Below are 26,466 nucleotides of genomic sequence, written 5' to 3'. Positions count from 1 at the left end.
ACAGTAGTCTATCATATGTGTAGTTTGAAAATGATGTTCAATATCTTACTCATTCAATTTGCAAACTTTAGTTTGTCATCAAAGCGACGAAAAGTTCTCTTAAAAGCTGCATTTTGTCAAATCATACTTACTCCTTTACATTCTACTAATTTGTCAGGTCAACAGCAGCCATTTTATCCCCCCCCCCTTTTTTTCATGAGGAGTAGGGGGCGCTATCATTTTTCTCAGTATTTCTTCAATATTCATTTAGGAATGTGATACCGCCGCCAATTTTAGTGACACGAACCCGTCTTCTAACTCAATATATATGATATTTTAACAAAGGCGTTTCTGATAAGCATTTGGGGTTGATTACATCATGGAAGGGGGCTTGACGGAGCAGCAAAGGAAATAGTTTATCCTTCGCGTGGGCAATTCCTCTTCCGCTTGGCGATGGGTTAATTCAAAGCAATCCTCTCGTAATACTTTTTTGATGATTGTTCAGAGAATTACGAAGCAGGCTCGAGGTCATCGCACTCATTCTAGCAACCATATCCTCAGCATCTGACAACTTTCTCAAAATATTGATCCGGAGGGGGGAGGGTGAAGGTACCCACTCCATTCATCATCACTAGCAGTGCAGCTATGGTGAAAGGGAGTTATTTCAACATAATAGAAAGGACAGAATCAAAGCCATCTAGTTCCCTGGTTTTTAGAAATACTTTACATTATTGCATAACTCATCCAACAATTTCCAGCCTGCTGATTGCAGAATATAAGGCAAATGGTCATCGCTGCTAGACGCCATGAACTGATCACCTACAAGAACTTGTGCTATGCGAGCGGTTACACAATAGTACAGGACGTTCTTTTCCTTAGAAGTTAAACTCCGTTGCGTTTCGTAACCTTTAAGAAACAGCGCCACCTTAGACCACCGTGACGTCAACTCTTCTTCCAAGATTGATGTGACCGCGGTTGCTACGTCGTAGACTAAACAACTGAACACAGCGTCATCGAAATCTAACAGGACGAATGAATTTATCCAGTTTGAGTTTGAATCGGTTTTCAATAGAACGTTTCGTGTCGTGCAGTCACCGTGTATAAACCCTGATGGGAAACAAGAGAAGAAAGTCCCAATAAAAGACGAACATTATATTTTATGATCGTCACCCATATTCAAAAATTAAAGCAGCTTTTTGTCTTTTTACCCCCAACTTTACAAAAACATATAGGTTATATAGGCCTTATAAGAAGACTTGATTTCTTTAACTAAGATTGAAACATAATCAAATTTATACACACGTCTACACTTTTGACGTCTTCAAGGGGGAAGGGGTATAGGGGAGAAGTTCTGAGCAAGCATTTAATGAAATGGGTTCGATTCAATTCTCAACATTTCGTCAACCAGACGAGTTTTCAAATTAACATCAATCACATCTAGAGAGCAAATGTCAAGGTTTTAGACTTTAACTTCATTGTTTGGAATGAAATTTGAATTTTTCAAACTCATTGCAAATAATATGTGATTTTTGCTCTTAATTATTATTGATCAAATAAATCAAATAAAATATCAGATGATGAGCTCATCATGCAGCTTCTCAGAACTATAGAGCACCCGAGTTATCCGGAAGTCTTTCTATGAAACAGTGAAAACCCACTTCCATGATTTAATACTCCGACCGAGTTCCTTTACATTCACAACCGTGAATGCCTTTTCAAAATGGCGGCAATGAGACACGTCTAGCACAGTCTTAGGATTTTCACTAAATTAACGGCTAACTAATTTCACGTTTTACACGGCGTGTGAGTTCCCCCTCCCCTCACGGGCCAACTTAGACTAATTTACCTGCAATACGACCTAAATGTCTTTTTTAACCTTTGGGCGTGCACAAGTGCCCCCCACCCCCAATGTCAGTTGGGGAATGTTCAGTCGTTATCATCATCATTATTATCTTAATCGTCACCACCATCATCATCATCGACGTCTTCATCATCATCATCATCATCATCATCATCATCATCATCATCATCATCATCATCATCATCATCATCATCATCATCATCATCATCATCATCATCATCATCATCATCATCATCATCATCATCATCATCATCATCATCATCATCATCATCACCATCACCATCACCATCACCATCATCATCATCATCATCATCATCATCATCATCATCATCATCATCATCATCATCATCATCATCATCATCATCATCATCATCATCATCATCATCTTCATCATCATCATCATCATCATCATCATCATCATCATCATCATCATCATCATCATCATCATCATCATCATCATCATCATCATCATCATCATCATCATCATCATCAGCATCAGCATCAGCATCAGCATCATTAATATTATTATAAAGGCTTTGGTATACATAGAGATTTAGAGAAGGTTGGAGAGAGCTTAGTGTAGCTTACAGCGTACGTATAGCTTGTTATGTTAGTTCACAACTCTACAGAAGAGAGAGGTGGAAAGGCAAATAAATCCTGTTCTCCGTCGCCCTTGGGTGGGACGGATTGTTTTAGGCTTATATGCTATCTTATAGAAAGTTATATAGCATACCTTTAGGAAGATCTTCTTTAATCGGCAAAACATTTGTTTTAAAGTCCTCAATCACAGTCTCAATCAGCTGTCTTTTTAATGGATCATCGACCGTATGTACTATATCCCTGATCCTAGGCATCTGATCCAGGGACCATACATAGGTCTTCGCCCTTTGCTCCATTAACTTCTTGTTTTCTGTTTGATCCTGAAATAGTAATAATCAACAATAATCAACAATAATATTAATCAGGCAGTTATTCGTATGACGTTAAAGCGACCACGAGTCTGAGACTTATGGAACTTTCACGCCGGGTGGCTTCCAATTCAACATTTTAACTCAAGTTTGGAATCTTTTTCAATTTAGAAAACCATTTCAGATGGAAAAGCCGTAAATTGCTCTTGGATGAAAAAACCCACCTTACTATGACCCGGCCGGGGTTCGGACCCCGAACCTCCCGATTGTTAAGCCTCATTGCTTCAAATATCACCGCCTTTATCCATTCGGCCACAGCACCGGTATAAAATCGACAAGATATCATGCATACAGATTATAGCAACACATTTCACATCAGGGAGCGCGACTTTTCAAAAACGCCCTGAATTATTATGGTAAGAACAATTGCAATATCGTCTCCCTCTCCAATGGCTTATTTCTTCTGTTTTTTGAAATATATTTTTGATTACTTACTTTGATTTGCTTTGTGCTAAACTTTGGTTCATATAAAAATGAAGTGCAGAGTACTCGGTGACAAAATCTTCATATGAATCTAAACTGAAAACGTAATAAAAAAAAATATATATAGGCGAATACAAACTTTTAAGGCCAAGTGAATTTTTGCCAGTTTTTCTCCAAAGTGAAATAAGGCACCATCAGATTCCATCAGAATGTTACTGAGAGGTTGGCCTTCCGAATACGAGAATACTCGAATAACAAAGAATGCGGGGTCCTCAGTGATGAAGTCCTTACTTGTATCTAAAATATAATAAAACGTAAAAAAAACATCAGTTACTATACGACAAAAACATTTTAGCTCACAAATAAGATGCCTGCAATCCATTTTTAGAGGTTTAATAATTGGTGATAAACTTCATCCTTACAGGTGACCATTTGTTTATATCTCTCAGAATGCAGTCCGGTTTTCGCCGGTTTCTTTTTAGTTGTATATCTTTTTTCTTTGAAAACATCAACAGGTTTAGCTCAATCATATATAGTAGCGAAGATTAAGTAATTTCATATCATGGACTATTTTTGAACAGTACATTGTGTAGCTAACTTAAAGTCTCAATACGTGTTTGCCAAATTCAAACTTGGACCTTGCCAGCTTACTTGCAATAAAAGTTCAGTGAAAATGACACTGTTCTATGCAATTTTCATATCAATATTAATTATTCTTATTGAGTTATCTGTCGTTAAAAAAGTTGAGCTGAATCAAATTCGCCAGATTTATTAACCAGTCCGTAGATTCTACAAACTCCAACCAAAATTTGCGAGCCCCGCCCAACAGATCATGCGCCAATCAAATTTCTCTTTTTTGTTTACGACCGTTAGGCCTAGGCTTTCATTACTTTCGTGGCTAGTCTGTCTTAGGTCCATGCTCTTGTTTCTTTCTCTTGGTCTTACCGATGTAGCTTGCGAAATGGTGTCATTTCCTTCCATTGCAATGAAAAAACAGGTGTTTTCAGACGTTTCCTCCGTGGAATTGTAAAAAGTGGATGGTACGACTAAAGGACTGCTTTAAAATCTTGATCGGGCATCATGTGTAGACTATTTTGTTTACATTTGTGTAATGAACATGCTGACATGGGCGGTCGCAGTGATTTCACGGTAAATCGTTCGCGCCATAAGGGCAACAGAAAATAAATTTCTTTCTTACGATTGCGACAGCTTTTCTCCATTAAACCCACCTGGTCAGAGCGTATGTAGAACAAGAAACATTGAATCTTCTTCGGATGTTTGTTTTCCGCAAGTCATCAGCAAACACGTATTGAGACTTTAACAGTGTTTAGCTCCAATAATTTATCGTTGTCATTTGGAAGTAGAAAACTGCTCGCCCAGGGGCGTAGCCAGCCCTCTTAGTGGGCAACGTTGGAAATTTCCCTCAAGGAGAAACAAGTATAGAGAATAGCATGCGGAGCAAGTCGTCGTGTGGGGTCCACGGGCCCGCCCCCCCCCTCTTGAGCCAGGGGGTCCATGGTTTATGCCCTTGGATGGAGAGTATGGCCCCGGATGTTCACGTGGTTTAGGCGAAGTGGACAAGGAGGACTCCCTTATACACTTATCAAGTACACTGACGTGCACCACAACATTAATGTGTATGTCATGATTTGGACTATTTTACTGACATTAGCTATATTAAATTAATACATGACCAACCAGGGCAGCATACAAGACATAGCTCATTAAACAAGGCAATATTCAATACCTAATATAATTTCTGGAGGAAATACTACTTGATGAAGAAGACCAAAGCAATTATCAATAATAAATGTTATTATTTTACATGTAATACAAATTTCGAACTTTGGATCAGCTAAAAAAAAAACATTCTGTCAACTTTAATAAACTTAGTTTGCAACTAAATCCTGATCCACATCCCTGTCATAAATTGATGCATACTCCTGAATGACTTCCACATCTCTAATGTGTGGTGGCATCAAACATAGCTATATTTCTTTACCTTTCGCTGACCCCTCGCAACAAACCTTGTAATTTATTGGGTACGGTACAATAGATGCGACCTTTGAGCAGGGAGCTGCCCACAGCTTTGAGCAGAGCACTCAGTCAATATACTGCACACACGATACAATTACAAAGTATAGGAATAGTCGTTGTGATTAGCAGCGGTTATGAATATCCGTGTCGGTAAATACCAAGTATAAAGGGCTATTCATACCAGGTGTTTTTTTGTTGTTTTTGGTGTGCCTACAAACTTACCAAAAAAATTTCCTAAGTTGAGCAAATCGCCCACCTTGCCCACCCCTATCTACGCCACTGTGCTCGGCCCTCCTCCTTCTCCCCCACAAAAGAAGTCCTGTCAAATGTGTTCAAAGTCTCCAAAGTCTCGCTATAATCATCAGACTCTAACAAAATTCTATGAATGCTTTCTACCCACCCCCCCCCCTCTCCCCTCATTGTAAATGCTCTACACAGAGAAGAAGCAATAACTTATACTCGCTATATTGTATTGACTTCTACTCCCGGATGTATAGTGTTCATCGGGGAAACAAGAATCCATGCTCAGCCCTTTCTAAAAGACTTATTACAATTGGTAGCCAGAGTAATCAAACCCAACCAAGTGAATGATTCGTCCCCCTGTTGATATACCATTGTTGGGGTTTCGTGCATGCGGTGGTGGAATTTGTATGGTTCTTCTTATTCTTGCATGCCACAATAGCAGCACTACAGCTAATATAACTTCACTTATTATAGTCTCCCTTTCATTCAAATCTTTATAAACCAGATCTAGTCGAAACGGTATTCGCCTTTCGCAGTGTTATATCTCAATGTAACGTGAAATTGGTTTTTGTTTTGAAGAAAAGTCACCCAAGAAAGAATATGGGCACACAAACCAAACGACTGATTTCGCTCTTAATCCCAGTTAAATAGTGTTGCAGTACAAGTATAGTTGGAATTCAGTTATCACGTTGATCAAATCAAGTTGCAAACTTTATACCGGGCCCTCTATATCTGGGGAAAATTTTGTAAAGTAGTTAGTGACGTTAAAGCGGCGGAGGCAGGGCGGACGCCCAGTGGCGGCGGAACCGGGGGGGCTTGGGGGGGCTCAGCCCCCCCCAATGAAAAAGTTGAGGGGGAAAATGCATGATAAGCCCCCCCAATATTTACCAAGGCTCCGAAACGTGCATCTGCCCATTTTTCAATGCATAATTGTCGATCTGTCCGATGCACACGTATACTATATATATAGGTGTAATAATTTTAGTAATTGCTGGGGGACCCTCGGCCCGTCCACTGGCTATAGACCACATTGTCACCCCAACCGCGTCTTCACGCCCCGTGAAAAGTGGAAGCAGTGAGTGTGAGTACCGGTAAGCGTAACACAACTTCGTCTTAGGCCAATGACTTGCCTCATTTCAGCCAGTTCTCCAACATCCCCTTACTTAGTGGCGGAGCGTCCATATATACAGTCAGGGGGCGGATGCCCCCCCCCCCCTGACGGACTCAAATGGACTGCTGGCGCCCTTTTCAGCTTTTCACTACTTTTTACTTATTCGCGATTATTGACTATTTTATTGCGCTCTCATATACCTATTGACATTTGTCATATTCTGTTGGTGTAATTTTTCGACAAAATGGCGACGACACCTTTTTATTCTCCGTTAATCTGCAAATTAGCAAGGCCCGGAAAGGGTCATTTCCTGCAATCTAGGGAGTATCTTTTCTCAAAAATTTTCTGTACGCTCCGCGCCAACTTGTGGTGGCGCTCCGCTTAGATAGTGTCGAAAGCGCCACTACAGACCATTCTTGCCCCCCCCCGACCAATACCCCTAGCTCCGCCACTGCCCTTACTACACTCAAAAACGTCTTTGCGAGTACACTACGAGGAATAGCTACTCTCTTAAAACACCATCGAACATACAAATTACAATGTTTTTACAGACTTTTAGGTGCAATCTGAAAAATTGCAGGCTTGAGACCCATATTTTAGGGCTAGGTATTCGCAGCATTAAACACTCGGGAAGTGCCGTTTCCGGCCATCTGGGGGTTTGAAAAAACCCAAAATTTTCTTGTACGCTCCGCGCCAACCGATGGTGGCGCTCCGCTTAGATAGTCTCCACACATTAGCCCCCCCAATAATTTTTCCGTTCCGCCGCGCCTGCGGAGGCCTAATGATCAAGAACCCTCTTCGGAATCCTGCATTAGGTTACATATTTCACAGATGTCCAAAGATCACTATCATAAATTTACATAATAATAGTAGTATAAACAGGATATAATAGGTAACATCTCAGCTGTGAACGCAGCCATGAATGCATTATGCGTTGATTTTATGGTATATTCATAAGCGTGAAGCCAGCAGTAGTGTTTCTAAGACAAATGGTAGCTGTAAGCTTGTAAAGTGATCCGCAAAGCCGGTCGAACGCAGATTGTTCAAGTTTGTTCAAGCTATTAAAAAATGTCGGATATACATGCGTCTCGGCAGCCAGAGGTCCTGCCGAATGGAGTGTGATGACTGTGCATTCAATAATTGTAGAATTGTTCGGCTTGCCGATAACGCATGGGGGAGCTACCAACATTTATGTACTCGGGGAGGGCTAAGATGATAAGTGTCCGGGAAAGGGGTCCCTTTTGAAAAATTGTGGTATGATGGAGGGTGATGCAAAGTGGTGCTATATTTTGCAACTTTTTAAAAGAATGTTATAACCTTATGTACTGTGCACTAGAAGTTTTTTGTAACATTGTCTCTCAGTGGCCGGGGTAGGGGTTCGATCTCCCTGAGTTTATTCTGGGTGGGGTATAATTTCCCCTTCCCGAAGTCATCAGTTGGTTGCGCCCCTGTTTATGCCGAACATGTAGCCACCGTAATAATTAGTAGGATACCGATGATCGGAAACAAACATTGATATAGTACTTACCTTCTGAATGTTTCATCTTCTGCAAAGGCTGTAGCGTGATGAAATCTCCCTGCTGATTGGTCAGCGGGGACTGTTCGTTGAGACCACATTGATATGTCATTTCCATTAAGCCTGTAGCGGCTCGAATTTCGTCAGCATATTTTGTAAAAGTCGAACTGAGAACTTTGAGAACGAATTTCTCCATTTTCATGGAATCATTTATGTCGACCGATGTAACCTTGATCAAAAAGACTTGGTTAAGGTAAAGGTTCTGCACGTTCGTAACCGAACCGGTGACGCCGAAATCTCTGAGCACATTTTCGACCGTAGATTGTGAAATGAACGCTTTACTGTTTTGAAATTCCCTCCACTCCATTCCGAGACTTGTTTACGTTTCGTTCTGAAATCCTTGGTAAACAGTTGTCTTTTCTTCTAAAGCATAGTTTTCCACCTATGAACTTAAACCATGCAGTAGGCTACATACAATAGGATATGCTTGAGTAGTGAGTCCTCGGGTATAGGCTATATTCCTTCCATTAGTTCGTTAAGTATAATCACTACCTGTTATTGTGCTCGCTTTCTTTGTGGTATCTATGACGCGGCCTCAGAAGTGCCGCATAGTATATGAAAGAAATATAGACATCGATTGCTGGTAGACTCATTCAATATAGAAGAGATTAGGTAAAGATTAGGAAAATTGCAAATTCCACTGCGTAATATTAGCTGGTTTATTTGGTTAACTCAAGAGTCGATGAATAAAGATGACTGAGGTATTTTCGTGTATGTTTAACGAGTGTTTATTTACAACGTGGTACTTATAGTTAAGGCATGAAGCGGGAGAGTGTGCACATAACAATACCATGGTGAAATGATCAAACAAACACTGTATGAATAATACACATACTATATAATATGACACACGGAGGCTTTTGGTTTTTTTTAGTTCTAATCAGTGGCGTAGGAAGGTACTTTTGAGTGGGGGGGGGGGCTGAAGACTGATGGCCGGCCTAGGGGAGGGGTCTAAGGGGAGGTCCCCTTTGGATTTTTTTTGCATTTCCAGGTGGCCTCAGATGCAATTTGGTGCAATATAGCACACTTCAACACCCACTCCATTTTGTAAACTTAATTTTGTATTTTCACCTGGCCTTAGATGCAATTTGGTGCTCCAAATGAGACTTTTTTTCTCATTTGGAAATGAAAAGGGGTTTTCTGACTTGCGAAGCGGGGGGGGGGGCGGAATGATACTTCCGCCCCTCCACATTTTTCACTGGGGGGCTGGTGCCCCCCCCCCCCAGCCCCCCGGTTCCTACGCCCTTGGTTCTAATTTTACAAAGCGAGAGGAACTAGATTGTCTGGAATCACTGTTGCATACGTGAGGCATTGTCAAAATCTCCCCCAAAATAATATTTACAGATCTTGTCAAAAGGGGGAACGCCGATTGATACACTAGCTACCATTCTTAGTATATTTTGTGCAGTATTTCTAACATTGTAGTTTTTACAATCTTTTACCTATAGCCTATACGTTGAGATGTAGTTCTTTTTTGTTTAAATGGATAATCATTTTAGCGCTATTTCTATTCATGTTAACTTATACTGGAAAAGATTGAAGATTTCTGTTGAACATCTTATACTTGATGTTAAATTGCTACATTGTTGTGTGCAACGATACCCCATTTATTTAGTAAACAAAGAAAACAATATAAGGTTATTGTTTTAATACGAGAAATTTTGTAATTGATTCGGAATACGTGAAGAATGTACGTTATTTTTTTCTCAATACAAGGATGGTTGAAGAGGGGGTGGGGGGGGGGGGCTCGTAGCCATTATAGTGCGTTGTATGGGGCAGGGCCGTCTTAACGCATGGGCCCACTGGGCCCTGGCCCAGGGCCCCGCGATGTCAGGGGCCCCGCAATCGTAGTAAGCCCATGTCTTAATCTGGGAGGAAAACGTATTTAATAGACCATTATGCCTGATTGAACTCGATACTTGATAACTTGTGACGAGAGTTGGTGAAACACTTGAGACTTTGACATTAAATATTCGAATCTGAGTTGGCAACCCTGGAATATACAATGCCCCGAAGGCTTACAACACCAGACAACTTGGGTCCGCGGTCCGAGCACCAGTCTTTTTTTCAGTGCAATTCTAACCCAGGAGAATATATCCGGTTGGTATTCATTTTCCATCACTTAAAATCGATTACCGTCATAATATATATGGCCATAAATAAATGAGCCTTTCGGCACATCAATGATCAGGTGGAATTGATCCTAAATCTTATCTACTGTAATTACTTTGTGAGCTCTTTATAGGCATGTCCATGATGTCCTAGTAGTAGAGGTGAACTGCTCCTATGCTATGCGCGATGTCTAGACAACCCTTTGCGTCCCAATGTATGAGTGTGTCATACATTGGAGAAAAAATAACCCAACACCACCTGAAGGGAAACATGGCTTATTTGAAAGAGAACAGTCATGGCTTTCAATTTAAGATAGTTTTAAGGGGGGGGGGGGGGGGGGGTGTTGGGTTTGGGGAGAAATTGTAAATTATTTTCTCGAAACTTTGTTTACATTTCATTTGACCTCATTTGACCCCGATTTTGACCCAAGGTCAAAAAAAATTCTAACTCCCACAAAAAAAAAAAAGACCTCCCAATATGTACTGATTCTGTACAGAGACCTACAGCTGCATTTAGTTTCGGATTAGGGAGTTATTGCTCAAATAAATCACAGAAACCCTGTTTTCCCAAAAATTTGTGTCATTTTTGGTCCAAGACTTTGACATTTTTTTCTCAAGACTCTCCCCCGGATACCATATCCAATTATATATCATTCGATTCCTTATGGTTCTCTACGCTGGTGGGTATTTTTTTCAATTTTTTTAAACGATATAGCAACTTTTTTCGAACTCACTTGATTGAGGGGCCCCGCTCCATTGCCGGGCCCAGGGCCAGGTGATCTCTTAAGACGGCCCTGGTATGGGGTTTCATTTCACAACTATGTCTACAAGACACTGACTATTTTCTCCTTCACGTGACCTTGGCGAATTAAAGAGCAGCTCTCTTTCTCTCATTATTTGTATATCATATAAACCACACGAAAGCGATTCACCGAACCCTTGATGGGTCATGGTTTCCTTCTTGTTGTTTCAAACACTGGCTTAAAATTTCCAGAGTGTTACCTCTGCTGAACACAAATTAACAGCTGTACCCTCCACCCAAAACAAAAGAATTCTCGTACTCGTTACAGAAAAGCCATAGCCATATACCAGCTATTGCAGTTTTCCATCCGGAATAATTGTATTTACACAGTGTTCAAGTTTTGACATCAAAATGTGTACAAACTATACAATATACAGGGCTATAATATACCATGCATATATGAGCTCTTTCCGTGTTCTGGTTCTGGAGATAGGCCTATAGAAATTTTGATATATTTATATATCAGCTGATCCCAAATGATCTTTGACCTCCACCATAAACAATAGGGTTCGCTAAACTAATTACAGGAAATCGACATAGGCTACCACAAATAAGAACTGCACTGAATAATGAAGTTAGAGCGTTCATGAGTAAGTGCCACGTAGACACACACATATACACACACACACGACATCACCATCGCATAGATTCTTTCTGCCTTCGGCAGTGAATCAAAAAATGCATTTCAGAAAGGAATTCACCTTCTATGGAATGAATTTAAAACCCCATTTGGGGTCCCCCGGGAAGCTGTGACATTTTAAGATATTTCTAGCTTTTTTTTTTACTACTTTGATTTTCCAGAGGGGGGAAGTGCCCTCCCCTCCTCCCCCCCCCCCAAGCTGCCCCTTCCGGATCTCCATGGTATTGGCCCCAAAGTTTAGCACACTAATAATTGCTACACAGGCTTTCAAAAGCACTCTCGTCTCTCTTAATTTTTTTTTTTTCACAGACAGTCAGGAATGTGTAGTCCAAATGTCTCTATGTGGTTAACTATACCGTTAAGAATGGCAGTAACGTAGTTGTTTACCTTATATCATAGTGGCTAGAAAGTATCTGAGTTCATAGCACATTTAGGGGGCAAGATTGATGACTTAAGGCGCGTTCCCATTGATTCGGTGTTACCCGAAGGTAATAATAAAGAGGTGCTCTTCGCCCCGACCGCAAACAGACACCACCGTGGTCGCGATTTGTATCCCAGCGCGCAGTAAGCAGGACCTGGAATTTAGCGACAGTAATAAGCCGAGGTCACTGCAAGCTGGTGGAACGCCTACTACATGACTATTTACGCACAGCGGATGTCACCCGTGTTCAATCCACCACTGATTGAAAGATCCGATCATGAACCGTGTCGCCACGTTACAATCCGCAAGGGCTTACCTGTATATTCAGTAACTTTTTATGCAGGGTTTACTCCTACAGTCATAAATTTTGTCATATAATGAGAAAAACAATTACAAGTCAATATGTGAGGTTCTTTTTACGCAGTTTAATGACCTAGGCTTGAATTTTTATTGGACAGCCTATCAGCTGTCACTGAAAGGTCGCCATTCGGACAAAATGATATCTTCTTAATTATGCAGTTTTCACTGCCGCATAATGACATCACGCAAATCGTAGCGGCAGCATTTATAGTCACATAATGACCAAGAAGAAAAAACTAATTATGCGGGAATATTATTGTCAAATAAGGACTAACGTAACTCTTACTCATGATGCGGCAGTCTTTACTGCAACAGAACGACTTCGTTAACCATACTCGTTATTCGGCAACATTTACTACAGTGGAATGACAGAAACACTCGCCAAAACGGACAGTATTTATGGGCCGGTGGCGCTGTTTAAAAAACACAGGATTACTGCTTTGCTGCGATTATGCATAGATGTGAGTACTTGGAGAAGGAAGAACCTGAAAAGACTGATTGTTAAGACTGATTGCAGCAATTCCTAAACACCAGACTATTTCTAACAGAGAGAACCCAGGAATGAGAGTCAATTATTGTAAAGTCGATTCGATTGACATATTTATTGAGAACAATCAAGTTAATTAATAAAATTTAGTTTCTCGGTATTTACATATATTCCCATCTATCATGGAAAATCACAAAATCCATCACCTTGTACAGATGTTGTACTATTGTATATTTGCACTGTTATGTGGAAATACACTCAAACTCAAAGTAGCAAGTGAAAATAACCTTCTCTTCCTTTTCCGGATGTAAAATAGTCGGAGAGTAGAAAGGGCAAGAATAACACCATGTGTATTCTATTTATTACATTTATGGATGTATTCCATGTGTATTCCATGTACTACACTTTGGTATGTTCAATGGTGGAAGCTTCTTTCATTGAAAAAATGGTGATATGTAAAATTCTGGTGGTTGTCTTCTTCCCAACCATTAACGAGGAACGAACAATGAAGTACCATCCTCTGTTTCATTTTTTCTTCCTATGAAAACAAAAGAAACAACAAAACTTTTTTTTAGGGGGCAACATTTATATTATTATAATGACAGATTAAATTCTGAACCTGGAGTTTAAAGAATTGTTTGATATTATTATAACCAAAAATTCATTATGAAATCAAGGATTGGTTTTATAGTAGTGCTTGATGATAAATTATTCTTGAAAAATCTCAAAGTGGGTTCTAAGTTCATAAGAGTGTTCCAAAGCATTTTAATTCATTAAAGTAAATAGACAGCTCCCTAACAACTAAAAACAAATTATCACAAAACGGACAAAACATTTCATCACTAATAAATAAATAACTAATAAATAAAACAAACATACTTAAAATCGTGAAATAATAAAATTGGCATTTTTACCATGTCATCAAAACAAAGAAATAAAACAAGACAAAGTAAGTTGTCTTACTTTTTTGGTGGTGGGGTGTCCTGGTAGCCATCCCAAGGTGACGTTGAGCCTACGTCAGCGACTTGAGAAGAGGAATCAGTGTAACTACTTGAGTCCACGACCTGCAAGAGATTAAAAATCACTGCAAGTTTTAAAAAAAAAGCATATAAAGTGGGTATTAACCAACCATATAGTCCTGTGCAAATTGTTTGTGTCCCACGAAAAGTAAAGAAGTGTTTTATGTTTTGTTCACAAACCTTGGTAATTTAAAACCTAATTTCATTATTCATGCATGTGACTTTCATGGACTACAATAAAAGATTAAGATTTATCTGTTCAGTTGTCTCACCTTTCCATCTCTGGTCAGCATGGTACCACTATATCATTATCAGCTACAATGCAGAAGGCTACTTCTACAGAGAAATTTCAGTGTCAGAGCATTTGATGCTTATTTGGGAGAAAACAATATTCCAAACTGTTAGCTTCGAGCCCCATCTCAACATCTTGTTCCTATCTCTACCTATGGTCGATGGAATGAAAACTATTTTCTTTTTGTATGGTAGAAGAAGCCTTTTCACTCCTGGAAAGGGATCACCAAAGTCTGTCTGCAATGTTTTATCTTCTTGTTTATTTGTCCTTTCAAAGTGATACAATTAAGATATTTCTTTGGTTGTCATTGGGGATATAGAGTTTCATCACACTGCAACTAGTCTGTAAAAATTATCTAATATTTTTCCACAAAGGATAAATGTTTTGTATATTGTGAAGAAAGCAACAAAGGCATCTTTAGCCCAATTGTCATGATGACATCACTAATTTTGGTTGCTACCAGATGCATAACATAAACTATCGCCAAACTATCACCAAACATAAACTATCGCCAAAATTTAAACAAAAATATGTGTGTACCTGCAGAATAAAAACAGTAATAAAATATGGTTATGACCTAGAGATGCAGAAAAAATCCTACAAAGTTCAGCCACTAATAAAATACTGCTGTTTCTAAGGGAGACCAAATGCAAACCAATATACACTAACCTCATCCTCCCCATGGTCCTCATCATTGTCACCGCCTCCTCCAACTGTGTTCTCCAACTGGTCCATCTCCATGGAGGAAGAGCCATACCAGGTACCTTCCTCCTCCCCGTCAGCTGTGGATGATGCTCCATTGGTAGACCCCACGGATGCTGGTTTGAAATTTGACTCGGCAAATATCTGAGAGGGCATCTCGTCTTCACTTGAGAGGGTGCTGTAGAAAATAAATTGGAAGTTGGCAATTATCACCAAACTGAGAATGGCAATTTGTATATAATGCAACAAATTATAAACACAGATGGTTAATGGATGTCAGCTTGGCCCAGCTGTCCCCAAACCCCTCCCACCCTCCTCTGAAAGAAAAAGTGAAAATTGAATAACTTCAAGACAAAATGTGGATGTAGTTACAAGGGGACGATAAAACTATGAAATACTTACGTTTTGCTAGTAACTGCTATTGCATTCTGTGAAAAGAAGAAACAAGCATGGTGGAGTAGATTCAACACAACGGGGGCAAGGGGATGGGTAGAGAGAGAAATTTTTTATATTATTAAACTAGATATAAATGATACATATCATCAACAAAGATCCCAACTGGCTTCACATTATTAAACAGAAATATTTAAAGTAGAATTCATGCTTAATTCCTAGCTTCAAATTACATTTCAAACATTCAACATTATTGTTTGTTCTGATATTTCTTTCACTGTATCTCAAAGAACTGCTTTGACAAACTTGAAAAATCTGAGCAACTTTTTACAATATTGTTCAACACGGTCGTGGGCTGAATGTACTTTACATTTCGACTTTAAAATTTTGCCAGATTCCTATAAGAGTAAGTACAGAACTAAAACATATTACACAAGGTAAAATCCTGTGTGTACCCTTTATCAGCTACTGTAGATCGTGTTACTACAGCATTTATTGTGTTTATTTCTGTTTTATTTTGTGTTTATTTCTGGACGAAACTGAAGTTGTTGCCATCAGCTTCGTCGAGAAATAAACAAATAAACAGTTCCTTGACCACAGAGTAGCTTGGCATTTTCTCTGAACTATCTATATCTTTAATCTGCCCATGTTAACTTTCTTTCCAACAGGTAACATCTCTGGTTAAAGTCTGATATATTTCTGTTTTCCAAAGAACGGCCGCATTGTCTCCGAACGATACAGATTTGACTAAAAAAATATCTTTCCCCTTGCAGTGCCCAGAAGTTCACTTCTTGAAACGACCTAGCTGAACGACTAACCTTATGCCTTTGAATCCGATTCTGCAAGACCTTGGTTCGTTTTTTGGTGACCTCATGGTAGCTTTTTATTCTCTTCTTCCAAAATGTGTAAAGGGTTGTCGGTGACCCCATCCCAACCTCATGTAAGACTTGAGTGAGGGTATCCTGAAGGAAAACAACAAATTTGTCAACTTTGGAATTTGTTTTCTCTCTTCTGAAATGAGAGTTCAAAACTCTCAGGCTCCAGTCTATAAAGTAAAATGGAACTGCTCTGAAGGTTAAAATGTTCAAGGGGGATACTTATGCTTTTCCCCTTTAATATCCTTTATCTTGGAAACTTACATAATATATGCATAAAATTCCTAATATCTACTGAAGTCCCTTCCCTACTGATTTCTGGGTTGTATGTAATGAAACAAGGTTGTGATCGGTGGCATCCAGATAAGCAAGGCTATATATAGGGATTGCCAGTTACTATTGAAGGACTGGATAACTTCTTTGGAAGACCACAGGGTTTGTAATGCTGAGGTGACTGGTTTGAATCCTGTTCTAGCCTAAAGACAATGTCTTTGCTTGTTTCAACTATGTCTATAGTTTCCCAGTCACTCTGATGTAGTTTAGTTCCTTCTATGAAAATCAACACAATAATTCAGACCGACCTGAAAGCCAGTGGATCCGCTTGTAGCCTCCCGGTCAACGGCAACTCTAAGAAGCTGACCCACTTTAGAGAGATAGTCATTAAGGACATCTGTTAGAGTTTCCAAGGCAGGCTCTTCACTTGCTGCAAGAAAACAAATTAAACAATCAGCCTGACACTTCAGGGTATAATGAAACCACAGGGAAATATGATGATATGAAAATAATGTGCATCACAAACTGTTCCACAGCATTTTCCAGTAAAAGTATTTCATAGACAGATTTTAAAACAGGGATAGATGACTACATTGGAAGGAGGTGATCATCACACTAAGAAATCTGGGAGCAACTTCTTTCATTTTACCTCTGGTAGCTAACCCTACCATGCAGTTCTCAAAATATAATTGCATTAGTGAAATCTAAGACACCTTCCTGGGGTTTTTTTCATGGAATGATCATTAGTTCCTACTGATTCTTTATCTTTTAAATATTTTGTCTCCATAGTAGTAACAGTTTGTCAAAAGCAAATCGAGAATTTTCAATTTGTTAATTTTTTGTTTGTTTTTTGTTAAGCATCCAAATGCTCTTAAAATAGTTTGGAGAAGTTTTGGTTTTCTTGGTTAAGGCCTAAAGTATAGTAATTTTGCTCATTCCTTTGAGATTAATTTGCATTTTGATAAAACCTACTTTGATAACCGGAATGGGCACACACTGTAGAAACAGCTCGGTGACTCAGTTTTCTAGCGGTGTTTCGATCCAACTCGACGGTACCATCCTCGAGTGTGTATCTTGGCAACCTATCAATGGGACAACATGAATCACATGAGGGGAAAAACAAGAAAGGACATCATTGGAACATCCAAAGAGTCATGGATTCAATATTTTATTTTGAGATCGTCCCATTAAAGTAAACAAGGTACACCCTTTACCCTAATGTATACATTTCTAGTTGTAACTGTAAGATTTAATAGTCACAAAAATAAATGATATAACGAAGCAGAAATTAAATGTCCCCACCTTCCATTTGCATCTATTTTCATTTGTTCTGGCGGAGGGTATTTTTTCACAAGTTCCTCCAGAGATGGTTCTGACTGAGTTCCAGCCTTCCTGTCATCAGATTTCTGAAGATTACGAACAAAGAGCCTGTCTTCTTATATTGTTTGCTCATCTTCTTTTGGCAAGCTAAATGATGTAGTTTGGTGGTGCACCAGTAAATTTGATCTTTTAATGTGAGTACACAAAAATCACACATGGCATGATGCATATAGGCAAAAAAATTTGAAAGGTCTGCCAAATGTAAAAATAAAGATCTTTATTAAATTATAGTAAAGTTTCCCTTCCTAGATGTTTCTACCAAGTGAATATTAGTAGACAAGGGATGGAGAGAAGAAAGAAACCAACAGGGGGAAGAGGAGAGGTAGGAGATATACTGTAGAGGGACAAAGAGAGGATTAAGAAAAGTGGGTAGGGAATAAACTAGAGAAGGACAAAGACAGAATATATGGAGGAAAAAAATGGCATCTTAGCTAAGAGAAGAGGGGTGACAGAGGGAAAAAGGGTTAGATGGACGTGGTGGGGGGGGGGGGGGAGAAGGAAGGTTGGTCATATCCTTCCTGAATGTTGAGCCCATGAGGTTGAATGGTGCGAAGGCGTTGCATCCACTGTCTCTCTCTGCTGATTCGTACTAGGTCAGGACGTCTACCTAAAGATTCAGTTCCCTGTAGGGACATGTCATTAACGGTATGGTTGGGAAGGTTAAGTGACCACCAACCAGGGTCTCAGTCTTATTATTCCCACAGGTCTACAGGTTACACATATACTTACATAACTATCACCATGGTGACTGGAACTGGCAGCTGCTATGATGTCATGGTTATATTTCAGCAATTGTATGGTATGCAGACTAATAACATCTGGTCTGTACAGCTCTGTGGAGAGGCTTTCATGCCAGAGAACAATGAAGCAAGTTAACTTATGACATTGAATTAAGTGTTAAGCATTTGTAAAGACTTCTTTGAATTGAAAATAAATTAAATTACACTGTACATGTATGTTAATGCAAGATAATTAGTTGAAATCACATTTTTCTTAAATAATTGTTTTGGTTTTGAGAGGCTGGGATTGGGGAGTAAGGGGAGGGGGGGGTGTTTCACATCAACTGTTCACTTGTTCAAATTTGGGTACTAAAGTTTTCACAGAAATACAAGCACTAACTTCACAGACCGTGAAAAGTTAACTGCTTTACAATACACACTCAAATGACCAAACAGCTATTTAATTTGATCTTAAATTTGTTTTGCACAAAGATTGCAGTATTACACAAAAACATGAAAATTGTAACATCTTCTCTTCCATAAATGAATGTCTGAAAGATTTAATCAATTCCAGCTAGTTTATTCCTGTACTAATTTATCCACTCATGTACTATGAGACTTATCTGATGGGTGAGACTGCTGTAACTTACAGTGGTGTCTGAGTCTTCTGTTGAGCCGATGGCTGAATAAGCTTCGGTCCCTCAACTGTGACTTCCAGCGATGCTTTTGTGAATGATGATGATGGTGCAACCAAGGACACAGTTGCCCCAACCCCAAGGGATGGGTCTAGCTCACCCCAGTGGGAAGATCTCTTCATTTCTTAAAACTAAAAGTACAGTTAACACAGAAGGGTATTTAGCTGAAAAAAATAGAACAACTCAGTCACTTGCTATAGACAGACTCCTAATGAAAGCTCTGCTATGCTCAACAGATTTCTTCAAACCATGGCAGGCATTTCTAAAAGTCTATTTTCAATGCTTTTAGCCTATATAATTTACGGTACATGTTTGTATCTGCATTTTCAAATCTGAGCAATGAAATTTTTGGCTAAAGTGGGTTTGGACCAATGATTACAAGTCCTGTGCATTACGAACTGAGCTATCCACCCTGTAGTTGAGTTTAACCCAATCATATCTATTTCTTTTAAGGGGATGCCAGTGAGAATATCTTTCTTTCCATGGTGCATCATATCTCATTTTCAGCCAATGGAACCTGGAATCCCTTCCAACTTCGATCCCTACCCATTCTATCTACTGTACTGTTTCACCGGAGCTCACATCACCCCAGTTTTCTCTCATTTGAACCTGGAAATCTTGGAATCCATCCCCTGCAACTTACATGCCTTGTAGCCAGGTACCACAACCAAGTTTTCAGTTTAGGCCCTGGGCTGGCCTAGGCCTACGCTGTTTGGTTTTGATTTCCCGTACTGTACGGCCTAGCCCCCGTGTATGCTTAATTTGAATGGATGGGATGCACGAAACCATGCAACAGCAGGTCGACATTACACAAACTGACACGAATTATGCAGAAATACAAATTGAAAACCATAAGCTAGCACAGATACAACGGAAAATAGTAAAATCGTGAAACCCACCGAAAATATCGAACGAAAATCCGATTGACGTTAGGCCTACTCCCGTTCCCAATGTATGAGTACTTGACACAATCCTTGTACGTGCACCGCGCTTGAAGAGTTGAATCAGAGCCGTATATAGAGAGAGTTTGGCCAACTGGCGATTTGTGACGTCACACGCAAACCATGGGCATCAAAATAGGTCCAGTTGTCGTTACCAGTTGCGCGAAACACGAAAAACACCACACACAATATATAGCAGCTTTGCACACTGTGCTCGTTGCGAACAAACGAAGCGACTCAGAATGTCAGATTTTGACAGGCATACGAGGAACAAAATGGATATCAGGTAATGAATTAGAGTATGCGTTAGTTAATGACATTTACGTTTATCTTCACACCTGAAATGCATAGAAAACTAGCTGAAAACCTGTCATTACACTTGTTTTATTTTACGCCTCATACTACTAGTCCTACTTTAGTCATACAAACGAAAAGCACACATCACAGTCCTGGCTAGGCTAGATTACAGACGCACAACTATAGCATCAGGCCTACATTAATAGATCCTTCAATTAAATAAAGTAGGCCTACACATAAAATGACAATTTATGCTTCACTGATCTTTTCAGGTTTGCCAAAAGTAGTTGTACCAGAGGTCATTGTATTAAACTCCAGAAGTTACATAGTAGGATTAATATTCGGCATAACTTTTTCTCTAAAGTCTAATATATACAACTTATACAAGGGTTGTGAATGGATGGAATGGTTTGCCTTAGAAGGTTGAATTGCAAGTAGTGTGAATGGGTTTAAGAATACTTTGGATGAGTACATTAAGCATTGTAATTGGGTATGACATTTGATGTCCTCGGTTTTATTCCTCTCATATAGCCTTAGGGTCCTTAATGGGGACTTGAATGTCTCTCCTGGTCTTGTTTTCTACTAAACTAAACTATATACTTGAGTGTAGGAGTTAGCAATAGTTGGGAGTCTGTGGGCAAACCTAAGACTGATATTGTGGTGTTAATTTCTCAGGAATGTAGTACTAGGCTATAGTAGGTGCAACAGATTGAATGGGTCTGTCGAGAAAAAAAAAGCTGCAACAACTGAATACTGGTGTATCTTGTAGCTTATGTATTTTCCATTAACATATATACTATACGGTCATGTCCTTAATAAGGTTTCATGGATCACACTGACATAGTGTGCCTACTTGTCAGTGTTGTCAACTGAGCACAGGGCTGATGACATCATTCAGTTTGTTATTATGCAGACAGCAAATGGCCATAATGATAATTATTAACTGTTACTTATCCTTCATACTGCCCTTACTGGCCTTACCTGAACAGTGATGTATAAAAATGCAATAAGTCGTTAAGCCTTTCATTTAAGAATCGTTTCAGCCTGTCCTATTTCAAACATATGACTGGCAGGTTTCCACGTTACATAGCTTATCAAAATGGAGCTGTTCTGTAAAGCAAGAAAACTGTCACACATATGCATGCATACAAACACACTCATATAAATTTCTGAATATCTTTTCAGCTGCCCAAAGGTACTGGAATGCAAGCTCTGTTGGGTGAATTAAAAAACCCTGATTGTACTCTTTTATTATGGTCGGCGTAGCTGGAACCAGCAATGATGGTGATGTGGATTTGACAGTACCTAGACAAGAATTCAATAGCTGCTTTGTGTTGAAGTGGGTTCAACTTGCTCAAGGCCATGACAGGATGACGACTAGACATCAGGATGAATTATCTGTTGCAGAGCTCTATAAACCAGGCAGTTGTTAAAACATCCATTGGGTGACCCTCACAGTCTACCAGGCACTGCATCGCAGAAGCAAAATGAAGTGTGTGTGATACCTTCATCTTATGAGAGTGGAATGGTATCAGTGTGGCCTCTGTCAATTTGGCTTCAAGTCTTTGTTTTCTTGAAAGCTGAGAAGATCTTTCAGTGGTTTCACACTGACCTCTGTACTTGACAATTCATGTGTATTTGCCAGCTCAGGAGGAAGCCAGATTTTAATTACATTAACCAATGCTGAATTTTTTTGGGACATGTGGTACATCTGCAAGGAGGTGAAGGAAGCAGTTGGAGTTGCATGGATGTGGAATCTTGTTGATAGTCTGGCAGTCTTATCCACAGATTATCCCAAAGCTTCTCCACATTGCCACATTCAGAATTTATTACATTGATAAACTTGAAAATTGCAGGAATCTAACGAAACACCCATCAAGGGAATTTGTTTGTATCATTATTGAAAGCTGTGACCTTCTGATGTGACAGACTAATGTGAAATAAAGGGCAGTAGATTACCTTGTAAATGAACCTTGTTATTGTTTGATTGTATCTAATGTTTGCAAAATTTTAAGTTGCATGCTACCAATTGAAACATAATTCTTTCTCTATTAATGGGATATAAATACTTCTCCTTAAAGGGTGTGAAGACTCCCGCACAAAGAAACGTCTCATGCCGGTTATCTGACCTAGTTTCGAATGTGGTGTAACAGAAGTGTTAGACACCACCATTGATCCCAGAAAATACACACACAGCTTGCTACCATCTGTAAATAGACATTAGTGTACAGTCAATACAAACATCACGGTCAATACCCACAACACAGTGCACATAGCAGTGTGGACATCTCAGGTCTAGATAAAAGATAACAAGGTATCAGGTTTCATTACTGTCTGCATTTTGTAGCGACACAAAAAAACTTCACTTGCAAGCAACGGAAAGTAAACTTTTTCAGAGCGTGGCATGCGGTTTAGGGCGAGTCTTCAATACCTTTAAATATACTGCATCGGTTGTTGTCACTTGATCATTTGCTTGTGTGTGAGCTAAACAGCTTAAATAATATGTAAAAAAATAATACAAACTTTCAAATTGCCAGATATTTACTTGCTCAAAATCATTATCCAATCATGATTTGTTGCTATCCTTGAGTCCATTATTCAGATGATGAGGCAGATTCCCTTCAACTCTCCATGATGAAGGTAAAACCTTATATCTTAACCAACTGCCATTGAGTGTCCATTTTAAAGTTTCAAACACACAAGTGCATTGATTAAAACAAAGACTTCATTGCTGTGGTTGCAGGAACTGGATTTCAGTCTAGTAGTCACTCACCAGGTTCGTCTTTATCACAGTCTGCTAACTGTGGCTTTTTATGTTAGGAGTTTTTCTTCAGAGCACATGTCACCTTTGATTTGAAAAAAAAGTCCTGAAATTCAGGGAGTTAAAATTTACTGTCTAAAGATAATTTAAAAAGATTTTTTTTAACTTCAATCATCAATGTGGGTGTCAATTAAGGGAATAAGGAGTTACTGATGCAATGACTTTCTGGCATAAGTGCATTTATAATGTGTTAAAACTTGAAAGGTGTATCATACTGCATCCCCCCCCCCCCCCCTCTTAATTTGCACTCCGTTGGAATGCACAGACAGTTTTGCTTATTAATGAAATACCAGTTAACACTAAATTTTCAAGTCTTCCTTTAAAACAGTCAAACAAAACCGTGCATTGCCTAAACTAGGCCTACGCAATAGTTTGAACATTTCTTTATCAACATGTGGTGACAGGGCTCTTAAGATAATTCAGTGACCAAGACAAGAGTGTAGGGTAGTCTTTGCAATAAGCATGACTAAGGCTAGGCTACCAGTACCATAATTAGCCTTGGCCTAGTGGTCTTTGAAATGTAGCCTAGGCCCCTGCTACTTTGATAAATGATAGTTGACTGCATCCAAATTAAACCAAGGCCTAGGCTATACTTTTGAAGAAGAAAAAATTAGGCTGAATTCATGTTAGCCTAAAAAGGCTAGGCCAATGCTGAAATTAACACAAACCAAGATCATTTAACCATTTGGGCACTTGTTTATGGCATACTAAAAGGGTCTATATAATTAGGCCTGTATGTGTACACAACCCACAAGTTGCCAATGAGTATAGACCTAGCCTAACTAGTTTAGGCCTAGGCTACTTTGTTTTCCTTAGGCCTAGTTTAATTGGGCCTTATACTGTGCCATATTATGTAATGTGCTATAACAGTTGTAGTAATAGCAAGAATGGTCCAGGTCTAACTAAGCCCAGGCTTAACTTATGCTTCGGGCTTAACTAAGGATTAGGGCTTTACGTGATGCCTAGAGGCTAGCCCACCCTTTTACATTAAACTAAAAGTGATACTTTTTTAGGCTAGGCATAGCCTAGACATACAATAACTAAGAATTAGGATAACTATATGTGCGACTGAAACTGCCATGCCTATGATTAGGAGAGCTGGCATAATGAAATCGAATTTTTGGATCGTAAAACGAGAGAGAATAGCCATGAATGTAATTACAGAAACCAGTCTGAACGTAAAATTCTCGCATTGCTTGTACATTACTCGTATTACACTAGGGCCTATGGCTAATATGGGCCTAGGCTACACAGACTTTTTTTCATTAGATCTCCATCTTGTTCTTTCTACTTCCACAAAATTCCTCTTCTTTTATGGTCAGTCGGAAAATCAAACAATAATATCCATGTTCTGACCGATTGCAGCATTCCCAGCACCATTTCTTTCATAATTTCGTACTTTTTTCGTGTACACAAACGATAGTCATACACTGTGAGTACGCGTGTCGCCTGCTATAAAGTTTTCAAGTGGACCTATTTTACCACCCTGTGTGGGCGTTTTCCCTCTCGACCAATCCAAATCGGTTACATGGTTGGCCAAACTCTCTCTATATACGGCTCTGAGTTGAATTTGGATAGAGCGCCCTCGAATAAACAAAATCTATGTTGTTGCATGGAAGCAACTATTTTCATTTTTAACATCAGGGGTGGGCAACCTTTTTGAATGAATGGGCCAGATTTTAGAAGTGAAAGATTGACAGGGCCGAACCTAACCAAGGACCTGCTGTTGATTTTAAACCTTTGATTCCGAGTACTTTCAAGCAATAGGTGTGTGTACTAATCTGTATTCACAAAAACATAATGTCAATACAGTACAGTTGATAATTAATGGTGATAATAGTCCTACCTGACAGGATCATTAGTGCAGATAAATTCTAAGCAGCTAGCTCGTTTATTGTGATGATGTAAAATAGATTGATATATTTTTTTATTCTCTTTCTTGAGACATCTCACGGGCCGCAAAAATATCACTAGCTGGCCGCATGTGGCCCGCGGGCCGTAGGTTGCCCACCCCTGCTCTAAGTGAAGCTTCAATGTAAAACTTTGCCTTATTGTAATCAGGGACGTCGTTAGAGGGGGGGGGTGTGGGGGTGTCTCACCCCAAAACTTGGTAAAACTGACGATAGTTGGAAAATTTGAATTTCCGACTGTCGGAATTTCCGACTGTCGGAATTTCCGACTGTCGGTATTTTTGACTGTCGGAATTTCCGACAGTAAGAAATAGACAATAGCCTACTACCAGCATACAGTTGGCCACTGCGTAATAAAATACATATATATAGCCTATCTAACTGCAATCGATGGAGAGTCACGAACCGTATGCACAACGACGACGACAACGTGCGTTCTCCTCCTTTCTATGATTCGTCATAAGTTGTTGCACGAACAGCATGTTATGAAGCTAAGCTAGCAATCGGCGTACGTGATACGCGCTTCCTATTAATGATTAATACACTGGCTAAATATGAAAGTTAATATTGTCTATCAGTTAAGTTCGTCAAATGTATTAAAGTCCAGACATTGGATAATAAAAAAGAATCATCCTACTGGAAAAATTGTAAAAGAGCACTATGTTTGTCTTTCTGATATAATATGTAAAAGAACATGTAAAAGAAAAATTCAAACCGGAAACAAAATCTGCTGATAATATGATATCATATGATGATGATGAAACTGGCAAAACATTGCACCAGATCGCATCTAAGGACCTTCAATTGTTAAAAAAATTCTCGACACCCCCTCCCCTTAGACCCCTCCCCCATATCAATCGCAAAATGTCCTCTCCCGTGCACATTCCGGGCTACGTGGCTGGTATATATATTCTCTCTATGGTAAACAATTAAAACTCTCAATGATATAGTCAGTGGTAGTTGTAACCGTTACAGTACGTTACTTGGTACGTCTCACCGAACTCTTGAATCTTTGCCAAAATTGGTTCGTATTTTATATTTTCAGGCAATTACATCAAATGTATCGAAAAAGTTCGGAATAAAAGTGCAGTCGCCAAAGATGGGATGTCTGAATGACACTGACCGTATCG

General features: G+C 39.4%; 2 protein-coding genes across 4 annotated transcripts; both read right to left on the bottom strand.

Moving 5' to 3' along the window:
- Positions 1 to 182: 182 nt before the first annotated feature.
- LOC139978790 (hydroxylysine kinase-like) lies at positions 183 to 9,106 on the bottom strand. The gene is made up of 4 exons (XM_071989285.1): positions 8,151 to 9,106; positions 3,371 to 3,528; positions 2,574 to 2,760; positions 183 to 1,086 (listed from the first exon to the last, which is right to left on the bottom strand). Exons 1-4 carry the CDS (start codon positions 8,503 to 8,505, stop codon positions 692 to 694), a joined length of 1,095 nt encoding a protein of 364 aa, XP_071845386.1. The 5' UTR covers positions 8,506 to 9,106; the 3' UTR covers positions 183 to 691.
- Positions 9,107 to 13,114: 4,008 nt separating this feature from the next.
- Positions 13,115 to 20,388, bottom strand: LOC139978763 (STAGA complex 65 subunit gamma-like). Of its 3 annotated transcripts, none has more exons than XM_071989243.1 (11): positions 20,267 to 20,388; positions 19,323 to 19,498; positions 18,683 to 18,797; positions 17,876 to 17,979; positions 17,546 to 17,655; positions 16,882 to 17,003; positions 16,244 to 16,387; positions 15,435 to 15,460; positions 15,000 to 15,210; positions 13,983 to 14,083; positions 13,115 to 13,557 (listed from the first exon to the last, which is right to left on the bottom strand). In XM_071989243.1, exons 2-11 carry the CDS (start codon positions 19,487 to 19,489, stop codon positions 13,545 to 13,547), a joined length of 1,113 nt encoding a protein of 370 aa, XP_071845344.1. In that variant the 5' UTR covers positions 19,490 to 19,498; positions 20,267 to 20,388; the 3' UTR covers positions 13,115 to 13,544. The 3 variants fall into 3 exon arrangements, with proteins under 3 accessions (XP_071845344.1, XP_071845345.1, XP_071845346.1); XM_071989244.1 differs by having other exon boundaries at positions 19,323 to 19,531; positions 20,267 to 20,377; XM_071989245.1 differs by having other exon boundaries at positions 19,323 to 19,491; positions 20,267 to 20,361.
- Between the last annotated feature and the right edge of the window lie 6,078 nt (positions 20,389 to 26,466).

Source organism: Apostichopus japonicus, chromosome 13 (genome assembly GCF_037975245.1).
Source record: "Apostichopus japonicus isolate 1M-3 chromosome 13, ASM3797524v1, whole genome shotgun sequence".
NCBI classification, from domain to species: Eukaryota; Metazoa; Echinodermata; class Holothuroidea; order Aspidochirotida; family Stichopodidae; genus Apostichopus; species Apostichopus japonicus.
The sequence above is the reverse complement of the archived record's forward strand: the minus strand, read 5'-3'. Positions and strand labels throughout refer to the sequence as shown.

What these genes read in the sequence shown, in the direction of transcription:
- LOC139978790 (XM_071989285.1), bottom strand. Translation starts at nt 8,505, where the DNA reads ATGGAGTGGAGGGAATTTCAAAACAGTAAAGCGTTCATTTCACAATCT. An exon ending in AAATTCACTTGGCCTTAAAA is followed by an intron (nt 2,761 to 3,370) that starts GTTTGTATTCGC and finishes TTACTATTTCAG; the next exon opens with GATCAAACAGAAAACAAGAA. An exon ending in TAAAGAAGATCTTCCTAAAG is followed by an intron (nt 1,087 to 2,573) that starts GTATGCTATATA and finishes GTTTCCCATCAG; the next exon opens with GGTTTATACACGGTGACTGC.
- LOC139978763 (XM_071989243.1), bottom strand. Translation starts at nt 19,489, where the DNA reads ATGAAGAGATCTTCCCACTGGGGTGAGCTAGACCCATCCCTTGGGGTT. An exon ending in ATCGGATTCAAAGGCATAAG is followed by an intron (nt 15,461 to 16,243) that starts GTTAGTCGTTCA and finishes TTCTTTTCACAG; the next exon opens with AATGCAATAGCAGTTACTAG. An exon ending in AGGACCATGGGGAGGATGAG is followed by an intron (nt 14,084 to 14,999) that starts GTTAGTGTATAT and finishes AATCTCTTGCAG; the next exon opens with GTCGTGGACTCAAGTAGTTA.